This window comes from Oryctolagus cuniculus, chromosome 6 (assembly GCF_964237555.1).
Source record: "Oryctolagus cuniculus chromosome 6, mOryCun1.1, whole genome shotgun sequence".
In the NCBI taxonomy this organism is placed as follows: domain Eukaryota; kingdom Metazoa; phylum Chordata; class Mammalia; order Lagomorpha; family Leporidae; genus Oryctolagus; species Oryctolagus cuniculus.
The window spans coordinates 120,680,496-120,692,396 of NC_091437.1; the positions used below are offsets into that span (position 1 = coordinate 120,680,496).

At 46.3% G+C, this 11,901-nt stretch overlaps 1 protein-coding gene and 1 non-coding gene across 2 annotated transcripts in view; both read right to left on the bottom strand.

Moving 5' to 3' along the window:
* The window catches only part of CFAP418 (cilia and flagella associated protein 418), a 31,176-nt gene extending 30,694 nt beyond the window's left edge, over window positions 1-482 (bottom strand). Inside the window, exon 1 of the mRNA XM_002710701.5 lies at window positions 230-482. Coding sequence (XP_002710747.2) covers window positions 230-384 — 155 coding nt within the window. The 5' untranslated portion in view covers window positions 385-482. The remainder of the gene's footprint in view (window positions 1-229) is intronic.
* A 401-nt stretch (window positions 483-883) lies between these two features.
* TRNAS-AGA (transfer RNA serine (anticodon AGA)) lies at window positions 884-965 on the bottom strand. The gene has a single exon. It is a non-coding gene; the product is annotated as a tRNA-Ser (tRNA).
* Window positions 966-11,901: the final 10,936 nt, after the last annotated feature.

Sequence of the window (11,901 nt, forward strand, 5' to 3'; positions counted from 1 at the left end):
GGCCGCACCAAAGCTCCCGGGCTAGCCCGGGGGCGGAGTCTGGGCGGAGGGAAGAGATGCCGGAGTGGAGGTGTGCACCGTCCCGGTGGCTAGGGAACTGAGAGTCAGCGTCCCAGTGCTGGGAGGAGGTCTCAACACGATTTTTTTTTTTTTTTTTTTTTTTTTTTTGGGTACGGGGCAGAGGGGCAGCTTTAGGGCCTGGAGCGGTGCATCCCTCCCGCCAGTTAACCTGAGGTTCTCTTTCGCTTCGGCTCGGTTCCGGTCGCCGCTGTGGGTGAGGCCGCCGCAGCCTTTGGGCACCTCGCCCATGCCCAGTCTCAGGGGGTCAGGTCTGCAAAACTTGGATTCGACTTCATCCAAGAGCTCGTCCAGGTCCTCCGCCATCTTGAAGCGTCACGTCTTTCCCCAGCTCCAGCGCAGCGGCAACGGCTGGTTTCCACGGCAACGCGAGGACCCGTCGCGCGCGCCCGCCCCGCCCTCTCCGCGCAGGCGCGCGCCGTTCATGGCGGCCCGAGAAACCCGCGAGGCCTGGGAGCTCCGGGCGCCGAGGGGCTCTGGTAGAAAGACGCGGTGCGTCCGCGAGGCCCGGACAACGCGAGGCTTTCCGCGAGGCTAGGGTTCCGAGCTCTCCGACCCTGTGTGACCTCGCGGCGCTTTGCTTTTTTTTCCTTTAAGAGTAATCTGGCTTTCCCTTCTCATCTCCCCCTTCCGGACCGAAGCAGTAACCACAGGCAAACTCTCTCGCTCCCTTTTTAACAACTGCTTCGTTTGGATCTATATTGTGTTCTGACCGTTCATAAATTTGTTAAAAAAATCTGTGGGGGTCGGAAGGTAACACTCTAAAGAAAAAAACGACAAATGTATAACAAAACTTGTAACCTACCGTAGTCGGCAGGATTCGAACCTGCGCGGGGAGACCCCAATGGATTTCTAGTCCATCGCCTTAACCACTCGGCCACGACTACTGCTGTTGGAAATTTTAGCAGCGAGAATCTATGTAGACTCTGGCAGCAGCGTCTGCGGGAGTAATAGGGTGGTTTGGTTCTAGAGAAAAACATTACTACGCTGGTTTATCTGATGCGAATCCGTTTAAATATTATGACTCAACTATTTTAATGATTTTCGCTGTCTGAAGGACTCAGAACGTATGTTGTCCAGCCCTTTTTATTTCATTACAAAGAAACCCGAGTTCTCGCCGGAACTCTAGAGGGAGCGAGCGAGAGAGCAAGCAAGCCGGGACTGCCACACACCTGCAGCTTGCACAGTGACCGAGCCGTGTCCCGGAGGGAACCGGGAGCCGCGGGGCTTCTGGCCGGCCTCCAGGCCTCCTCGCGTGGCCGCCCGTCCACCCCTGCGCCTTTCTCTAGGCAATCGGCTCCCACGAGAAGGCCTAGGCATCGGAAGGTTGTTACCTGCAGATTTAAATCACCACGCAGGGTCAGACCAGCGCCGCCCCCCATCCCCGACCCCGCCGTGCTGTGAAAGCCCTGTTGTGAAAGTGATAAAAATGCCAGGCTCAGGATTGTCGTTCTTGCTCTAAATTCTCTCCACGGTCTCCCGGGTGCCTTGCGCTATTTCCAAAGCGGGAGCAAAGAGGCTCGCACCCTTGCAAACTCAGAAGAGAGTTTTAAGAACTTCGTTTCTGTATCCCACGTATCCTGAATGTCCCCGAGGAGCAGCGCGCAGTAGCGCGTAGGAGCGAGCCCACTTTGCATTTGCGTGTTTAGGAGCCAGGTGTTAGCTACAACCACGGTTAAAAGTTACATTCTGAAAAGGTACACTCTTACATTAAAACTAAAGTGCTGCTCCAGATTCGCCGCGTGTTGGTTGTGTTGCTACATTTTACTGTTTTTTATGCGGCTGAAGTTATTGACGTCTAGTGTAGCTGAAATACCGCGCGCATCCCGGGGTTGCTGTGGTGTGTCTGCTCTGCTTCTCATTCGCTGATGCCGCTGCTGCCTTCGGCCATGTGGATTCACACCTGGGAAACTGCAAAGTTACAGAGGACAGCGTTTCCTCCCTAAAAGCTGGCTGTCGGATATCTACCAGCTGGCACAGCACTGATGTTACCTACAGAGCAACTGTGGATAGTCCTAGCAAGGCCACACTCCTCTTTCCTGTATTCTGATGATTGTCCCTCCAGCTTTGTTTTAGAATTCTGGCATTTTGTATGACTTACCAGTCACCTTTTTTTTTTGTTGTTGTTGTTCACCCGCAACTTGATTGCACCTGGAACTGGCTTCCAGTAGGAAGACATGTAAAAGTTGCCCTCCGAACAGCGGTTCCAGAGGAAGTAAGGCGTAGCTGTCATTAGTTTGACAGGCTTAGCTTAATGATTTTTCCCTAGAAAAGATGAAATCTGAGATAATACATACTAGTAGTTGAAAGAATCTATTTGCGTGCAAATTTGCAACAAGAGATTGTAAAGAGATAAAAGAAGAAAAGTTTCTTTTGTGTGTTGTGTTTGTGTGAATATTAAGAAAAAATTGGAGTCTATTTCCTCCTCTTCCCATCCTCACCTCCATTTTAATAAAATTCCATACATAGATCATTCAGATCTATGGCACTCATATTTGGAGAATTTCATTTACAGCTCATTCAACTCTCTGGTGGGTCTCCTGACTCCCATCATGTTCTCCTGATTTGCTTCTGACAAAACTAAATCAAGTTCAGAGTGTGCAAGAAGAAATACCGGGCATCACACAAGTGTGGCACATATGTGTATGCTGGAGATAAACTGTAAGATAATTGTGCATTATTAACATCTCCAGACATCGGGAGTGATAGCAGGGCATACTTTAGAGAACTCTGAACTATGGATGTATACGACGAAGGTAGACATGGCTTTAGACAACTCTACATTCGTGCAAATCATATTAGTAGATACAATTTTCAAAAACATGTTATATACATCTTTGGTATTTTCTATTTGTTTTCTAAAGGGAATGATCTTATTTTTTAATCTCTGTAATTGTTAATGTGCATCAACAATGGTGTGAGTTCTTATCCCCTAAATCCCAGTCTTTGAAAGCATGCCAAGTATTAGCTGTTTCAGAAACAAGTGGCAAGTGCCTCCAGATCATATAACTATTAAACACAGTAGAAGGGGTATACTGCGTATTTTCACATGTAGTATCCATAGGAAGTATTTTAAGGAAGAGGTGTCCCAATTAAGAGCACAGAGCCTCGGCTTTTCCCAGTAACTGAAGAACCTCTGAGCCTGCCTTCTCCGAAGTGAGTCAGAGGCGGTGATGCAGCTGGTTCTGTTGTCCTGTGCAGCTCCGGGCCAAGCCCTCGGTTACAAGGTGTTTTATAATCCTCCTGCCTATTCACATAATGAATCGCAAGGCCTCTTTGAATTCCCATGTACTTAGCTTGAATTTTCCCAGCCCGCTTGCTCTCCCCACAGGGCGCGGGCCTTCTGAATAAATCCCCACTGCTGGGCAGTGACCTTGGTGTGGGCAAAGCGGGGGGGGCATCCTCCGGGCCCAGCTGCAAGCTTGCGAGCAGCTGATGCTGAGAAAAAAATGGAGAAGCACTGTGGCAGCCCCGGTCCTTTCAAACAGTCCCTGAGTTAGGCCTCGATGCCGTGTAGGTAAATTCAGTCCAGAACACGCAGACTCTCTATTGGAATTTGTACAGTCATCTCTCACAGCTGTGGAGAGTTTAGACTAATCACAACTCTCACTGGGATACTATCATCTTGGTAATTTGAAAAAGGATCAGGAGCCTGCAGGCTTGGAACATCTTGAGAAAACTCTGGCTCTGAAAGACATCATCACATGTGGGGGACACCACTTGCGGCATCATTGCAGAGAGGTTAAGAATGCTGAAATCAAGTATTTCTCTGGCGTGATTTCAAATGGCTGGAGAAATCCGAGAACTTTTTTTAAAAAAAACAAAAAACTGCAAAACAGATTCTTTCCTCTTCCATCAACCCTGTTGCTGTCAATGTGTCCGATGTTAGGTGCCAGAAATGAGCATAGCCTCTTCGTGATCACAATGCCAGGGTTAGCACGGCCGCCAGGGGCTCTCGCAGGCATTGTTCGGGGCGTGTTTCCATCCACAGACACGTTCCGAAGGCGTGCGTCTCTACTCTTTCTAGTCTCAGTACATTTCTCTTCGGCAGCCTGGATCAAACCTGTCACTTTTCGTCAGACTTTCTCGTGTCTTGGGGCCCCTCGGACGCCCATTTTTCACTGACCCCGTGTGTCCATATGGTAGGGCTAGGTTCAAAGTTGGTATTTGGGAAGCAGCTTCTGACAGCAGAGAAGCCTATGAACTATAGTCATTTGTTGAGAGGGCCAGGATTCGCAGATGTGCTATACAATTTTGACCCCACCCAAATGGATATTTTATCACCATCCACATAGCAACCAACAAACAGATCAGCCAGAGGGGCAAGTGCTAATGTCTGTGGCTCAGACCTGTCAAGCCTCTGAGGAGTCAGTAGTCCAACCCGTTTCTGGCTTTAATGTGAAAATGTGCCTTCCATTCTATGGTTCTTCTCTCTGTCTTCTTTCATATCACTTTTTGCTTTGTGATTTTTAACTTCAATAAAGTTAAACCTGATCCCCAGCCCCCCCAAAAAAAGATGAATTGGGGAAATATGGGAGAACAGGATCTTCATCCAGGGGTTATAATGAAAGCAAAGTAAGAACAAATTGACGGAGGTGATTTCAAATGTCTCTAAGCCCAGGCCTGGGCTTAGGTTTGTTGCCCATCTGCCTTCCTTTCCCCTCCACTGTCAACAAAGACTCTTAGGGAGGTCCCTGAGTTTTGAGGTAGACCAGATGGCACTATTCCTCCACCTTCCCACAAGGTAGCTGGCCTGCACAGCCCTGAATAAAGGTACTTGTTGGTATCCACCTTACAATGAACTGCCCAGAGAATATTTGGGGATTAGAAGGGACTTTGATTATGTATACACCTTTTCATTTGCAATCAAAGCTAGAGAGGTGAAATAATTTAGAAATTCTTTGATTATTCTGAGATTTTTATGGCAACCATTTATTGCTTTATTTCATGTTCATGCTGGTTATTTTGGGGAAGACTATCTCCAGAGGCATAGATGGATGATAGAGATTTAATACCGCACTGCCGTATTTTAGAATCCTTCCATGCCTCCCATATTTCCTCTTCTCAATTTCTTTGACTGATGCTCCGTGTCACTCCAAGGCACCCACAACTGTAGATTAGTGGCCCTGTCTAGATCTTCTATTACATATGAGGATATGAGCTTCTGCAGGCGGGCACCAGGGCTGACATGTGTGTGCTCTGACAGTACCTAGGAAGTGTGGGGGAGGGAAGGTGTGGCTTTTGAGAATATCCAACTTGAAACTGTTGTTTGAAGTGGGCATTTGGTGCAGCAGTTAAGGTGCTGACTGGGGCACTCTCATTCCACGTCCAAGTGCCTGGGTTGGATCTTGGGTCCTCTGTTTACAATGCAGGTTTTTGATAATGCACACACTGGGAAGTAGCAGATGGCACCCATAGTTCTTGGGTCCCTGACACCCTTGTGGAAGACCTGGATTGAGTTTGTGCTCCTGGCTTCAGCCTGGCCCAGCCTTGGCTGTTGTGGGTGTTTGGGGAGTGAACTGGTGGATGGAAGCCCTCTATCTCATTGCCTTTCAAATAAAATTAAAGTATATAAAAATTTAAAAAGGACACCCTATTTTGATGTGATTTTGTGAGGACAGGGGATTCCTCTTGTATCCTAATAATGAGGTGGATTCTCAGACTCGAGTGTCAGAAGTGTTCCTGTAGCGATACTAAATTCTTCCTTTCTCCAATCCTTCTTTCTTTCAAATACGAGTACACAATGGTCTGTTCAAGCCACAGAAACTCTCAGCTGAAGAAGGGGTCTCCCTGGGCATACAAGGAGGTCTCACTTCCAGAGGGGCTATGAGAGCCACAGAGGAGGGCCCGGGCAGCTGGTGGGCCCCCTGAGGGCAAGGCCTGCACTCACCTCTGCCCCAGTGCTGACGTGTGCCTGGTCTGTGAAGGAAGGGACTGGCCTCCCCAGGCCGCAGAAGCAGCAGTATGTTTTCATATACAGAAGTGTTTTTTTTTTTTTTCCTTCTGAAACTGACGTCATCTCTGATTACATGCAGCCAAATTCAAGGAGACGTTTATCATTTATTGCCAAAGACGTCACTGCTTGCTCTGTTGGTTCCTTTTGGTTCTGCCTGGATGTGACTACTGAAATCTTGCCCCTGCAGGATGAACCAACCCCACCAGCCCCAAGCCAACCCAAGATTTGCCCTTCCCCCAACATATTTAGATCTAGAATTGATCTGGACAGCCTAGGTCTGGTATCCAGTGTGCAAAACGTCAGACAAGCCTTTGTATGATGGCTTCCAGTGTACCTATAAACTGCACTTCTGTTTTTGGGTTGAAACTCTGTACAAACCCCAAACCTTGTCCAGGGCTGTAGCAGTTTACAGACGTTGCTGATACAAATCACCACTTAAAACAATAGACATTTATTCCCTCAGTTCTAGATACGAAGTCTGGGATCAAGACGTGGGCAGGACAGCACTCCCTCCCTCCAAAGGCTCAGGTGAACTTGTGGTGTTTCCTGGCTTAGAGTCACATTGCTCCAAGCTCTGCCTGCATCTTCGCATCGCCTTCTCTGGGTCTATTTTATAAGGATACAAGCGGTTACATGTAGGGCCTACCCAGATTATTCAGGATAAACTCCTCTTTTTAAGATTCTTAATCACATCTGCAAAGATGCTTTTTCCAAGTAAGGTCACATTTATTGATTTCAGGGATTTGATATGGATCTCTTTTTGGGGCCATTTCTTAGCCCTGACAAATTCCTGGTCTATGCTGGCCCCTCTTTCTGGGCAATTGGCCCCTTTTTCTCTTGGCTCTGGCTAAGGCTGTTTTTTCCTTTCTTTTTTTCTTTTTTCCATTTTTAAACAAAATTTACATTTTATTTCTATTGAAATAAACTACTCAAAATAGATTTTCTTCACCAAAATTAAAAGCAATATTTTCTGTATTATTTATAGATAGATTAGAAAACACTTCTTTTTGTAGGTTTTTCCAGGTTTTGCTTAGAAACCAAGACAAGGCTGTAGAGTCACGGAAGAAGACAGAAGAGAATAGGGAAGTCAGTTTTCTCTGGCCTCTGACACTGTCTCCACCATTAAACGCAAATGTTCAGCATAAGCCTGCTACAAAGATGTAGGCTCAGCAGAGGAATGCAGACAGCAACATCCAGATGTGGATGACAATGGCAGCCTCTTCCACTATTAACTTACTCCTTTAAGATCCATTTGATCAAGACAAAACTTACCCTGAACTCCCTGTGTAGTGAGATCACTAACTTATCTCTGGTAGTTGTCCATTTCAGGTTTTCAACTCCTATTTATCGAAACTCTTATTAGTCAAAGGTCACTTGTGGGTGGGATTCTTTGCAAATTTCTTAAAATCTATTCCTTCCTCCCACACATCCTCAAAATCCAATTCTTCAAAACATTGCTCAGGGGCTGGTGCTGTGACAGAGCGGGTAATGCCTGTGCAGCTCCCTCCTTATCCCATATGGGGCTGGTTTGAGTCCCAGCTTCTCTTCTTCTGATCCAGCTTTCTGTTAAAGGCCTGCAAAGGCAGTGGAGGATGGCCCAAATGCTTGGGCCCTTGCACCCATGTGGGACACCCGGAAGAAGCTCCTGGCTCCTATTTCATGCAGAATGCTGCCACTCCTTCTCACAATGCACCTTGGTGCCCAGGGGTGCCATCTCTTCTCGAGGCTGTTTCAGTGTGGATGAGTTTGGAATCAAATTGGTCCCCACTTGATGTGAGTATCTCCAGAACCCACACATTCCCATTGCCTTTGTAGGGCTCCAGGTCATGCCCGTGGAGTATAAATGACAAACTAAGCCAGACCTTGCTGGGCTCGAAACTTTTCCTTAGACAGCCCCAGGTCAGTGAGTTCTCTTCACCTGAGCCATCTTAAAACAGTTTCCAGCCTCTTGTCAGCCCAGGCCTCGTCTGCCTCATGGCAATGATTGTGTTGGGTGTAGTGTTTTCATGTGTGTCACACACCTGCCAGCTTTGAGCTCTTAAAGAACGTATTGTATCTAATCATTATAGCTGAAGAAACAGGGACAGAGAAGTTAAGTTATGTGCCCACGTTCATATCACCTGCATTTTGTAATTGGGTCTACCTACCTGAAAAATTGCTGTTCATTTTCTCATGCAGCACAATATTTATTTTATTTATTAAATAATAAATAAATTTTTTAATTTATTATTTTGTTATTGCCTCTACCCCTCATTTAACAAAGCAAAACAACAAAATAAAACCAAACCGAAGGGAAGATAGGAATTTGCTTTACTGGATTTTCTGATAACTCGTGAGGACTCAGCAGACAAATCTACCCAAACAGACTCAGACAACTTAATTCTTAAATTCTTGTCTGTGGAGAATCTTCCCAGGTCAAGTTCTATGAGGGCATGTGAGTTTACAATACTCTGGCCAGTTTGCGTTTTTTTCTACATTGATTGTAATTCTCCTCCGTGTGTATGATCTGGAAGTCTATCTCAACACTGTCAAGTAGCCATCGTGGGTACAGAGAAAATGAGGTGTGAGAATGAAGGCGGGTGCCAGCAAGTTGAGTCAGAAGAGATTGGAAGTCTCTTTTTCAGGGAACGAGCCATTCACGGACCTTACACATTGGTCTCTGACTGAAATTCAGACCAACATCCATTCTCTAACTACAGTGAGACTAATTAATTAATTAATTTGAAAGGCAGAGTTACAGAGAGGCAGAGGCAGAAAGAGAGAGAGAGAGAGGTCTTCCATCTGCTGGTTCACTCCCCAGTTGGCCACAATGGCCGGAACTGCACCAATCTGAGCTTCTTCCAGGTCTCCCACATGGGTGCAGGGGCCCAAGCACTTGGGCCATCTTCTGCTTTCCCAGGCCATAGCAGAGAGCTGGATCAGAAGTGGAACAGCATCCATATGGGATGCTGACACTGCAGGCAGTGGCTTTACTGGCTACGCCACAGCACTGACCCCAGACTAAAGCTTATAGAACCCAAAGCAACTTAGGCCCCTGGGCCTTCTGAGCCTTGGTTTTAGTTGTAGGTCTCTTTATATCATGGTCTCAGATGAGACCTGGAGCCATGCTGGTTTTGAGTTTCCTCGTTGTAAATTGTGGCTAACGCATGCTTGCTTCACTTACTGTGCCTTAGCTTCATATGGTATAAGAAACTGATATAAATCCAACAAGAGATTATTTTCTTAATCTAAAGGAAACAGTTTAGGCTTTAGAAGTCACAAGGGCTAGATTTCAATCTCATTTCAGCCATTTATCTTCGCTGTCAGTTTCTTCACCTGCTAAAAAAATGAAGGTAGAATTCAATACTGCTAGGCAACCATGCTGTGAAGGGATGGAGACCACAGAATTGAGAAGCTATGGAGAGGGATAGCCTCTAATAATTCTCCCAAGTGGAAAAGGCCATCCTCAGTGGCCAACATCTTCTCTGAACTAACCTAAAGCATTCTCTCCAGAATCAGAATCCTGCTTTGGGGTAGACTACTTAGCCAAGCAGAGAGGAATGAGTTTCATGAATTATTTATTTGAAAGGCAGAGTTACAAAGAGAGAGAGAGAGAGATAGAGATAGAGAGAGAGAGAGATCTCCTGTCTGCTGGTTCACTCCCCAAGTGGTTGTAACTGTCAGAGCTGGGCTGGTCCAAAGCTAGGGGCCAGTAGGTTCTTCTGGGTCTCTGACATGGGTGCAGGGGTCCAAGCACTTGGGCCATCTTCCACTGCTTTCTCAGGTGCATTTAGTAGGGAGCTGGATTGGAAGTGGGGTAGCAGGGACCAGTGCCCATATGGGATGTGGCACTGCAGGTGGTGGCTTAAGCTGCTGTGCCACAATGCCAGCCCCTAAGAAATACATTTTAGAGGTGGATGCTTTGCCTTGTGTTTAAAGATCCATGTCCACATCAGAGTATCTGGGTTTGAGTTCTGGATCTGGCTCCTGATGCCAGCACTGCCTGTTAATGCAAACCCTGGGAAGCAATGATGACTCAAGTAGTTGGATCCCTGCCTCCCATGTAGGATACACAGATTGAGTTTTGGGCTCCTGGCTTCAGCCTCTGCACCGTCCTCACCCCTCCTTCCCTTCCCGTCCTTCCTTCTTTCTTACAGTTCTCCAGAGAGAATCACTACACCATTCACAGATCCACAAGAGGGAATTTACTAGGGGAACTGGGTCGTTTGATTAAGGAGGCTGAGGAGTTTCTCCCTTCCTTCCTTCCTTCCTTCCTTCCTTCCTTCCTTCCTTCCTTCCTTCCTACCTACCTACAGGCAGAGTGGACAGTGAGAGAGAGAGACAGAGAGAAAGGTTTTCCTTTTTCTGTTGGTTTACCCCCTAATGGCCGCTGTGGCCACTGCGCTGCGGCCAGCGCACCGCGCTGATCCGAAGCCAGGTGCTTCTCCTGGTCTCCCATGTGGGTGCAGAGCCCAAGGACTTGGGCCATCCTCCACTGCACTCCCGGGCCAGAGCAGAGAGCTGGACAGGAAGAGGAGCGACCGGGACAGAACCTGACACCCCGACTGGGACTAGAACCCGGTGTGCCGGCGCCACAGGCGGAGGATTAGCCTACTGAGCCGCGGCGCCAGCCTGGATTCACTTTCATAACAACCTGTCCACTCCCACGATAATCACATTAGTCCACTCATGAGAGCTGTGCCCTCAACACTCAATAACCTAGTAGGTCTGATTTCCCAGCACTGTTACACTGGGGATTAAATTCCTAATATTAAGAATTTGGAGAGGAACAGGCTAAAACCATAGCCTCAACGATCTATCTATCTACCTACCTTTTTTTCCTCCATAGAAATGTTTTATTTAATGAGTACAAATTTCACAAGTACAGCTTTAGGAATATAATGATTCTTCCCACTATATCTGACCTCTCACCCCCACTCCCACCTCACCTCCTCCTCCCTCTCTCATTTCCAGTCCCATTCTCCCTTAAGATTCATTTTCAATTAACTTTGTACACAGAAGACCAACTGTATACTATGTAAAGATTTTAACAACTTGCATGCACACACACACACACCCACAAACTGTTTGAGAACAAGTTTTACAGCTAATTCTCATAATAGAACTCATCGAGAACAGAGGTCCTGCATGGGGAGTTAATGCTCAGTGACTCCTGTTGTTATTTTACAATTAACACTCTTATGTATGATGTCAATGATCAATTGAAGCTTTTGACATGAGCTGCCAAGGCTATGGAAGCCTTTTGAGTTCACAATCCCTGGCAGTATTCAGAAAAGACCATAAGCAAAGTGGAAGTTCTCTCCTCCCTTCAGAGAAAAGTACCATCTTCTTTGATGACTACTTCTTTCCACTTTTGTCTCACTCACAGAGATCCTTCATGTAGGACTTTTTTTTTTTTTTTTCCACAGCATCTTGGCTTTCCATGCCTGAAGTGCTCTCATTGGGTTTTCAGCCAGAACAGAATGCATAAGGGCTGATTCTGAGGTCAGAGTTTTGTTTGGAGTGATTGTCATTCTACGAGTCTGCTGTATGGACTGTTTCCATGTTGGAACATTCTCTCCTTTTTAATTCTATCTATTATTATTCCTAGACCCTTGATCTTATTTATTTGGCCCCTTTAACACTTAATCCTACCTATATGATTACTTTAACACTTAAGATAGCATTTTTACCACCCAGCTTAATGGGATTTGGGGTCCCATGGCAAGTTTTCAAACTGTGCCCTTAGAAGTAAGTCCATAGGAATGTATGCAGAACTATACAGCTTTACAGTTATAAACTTCCTCCTCCCTCTCTTATTCCCACTCTTATTTTTTACTGGGATCTATTTTCAATTGACTTTATACACATATAATTAATTCTATGTT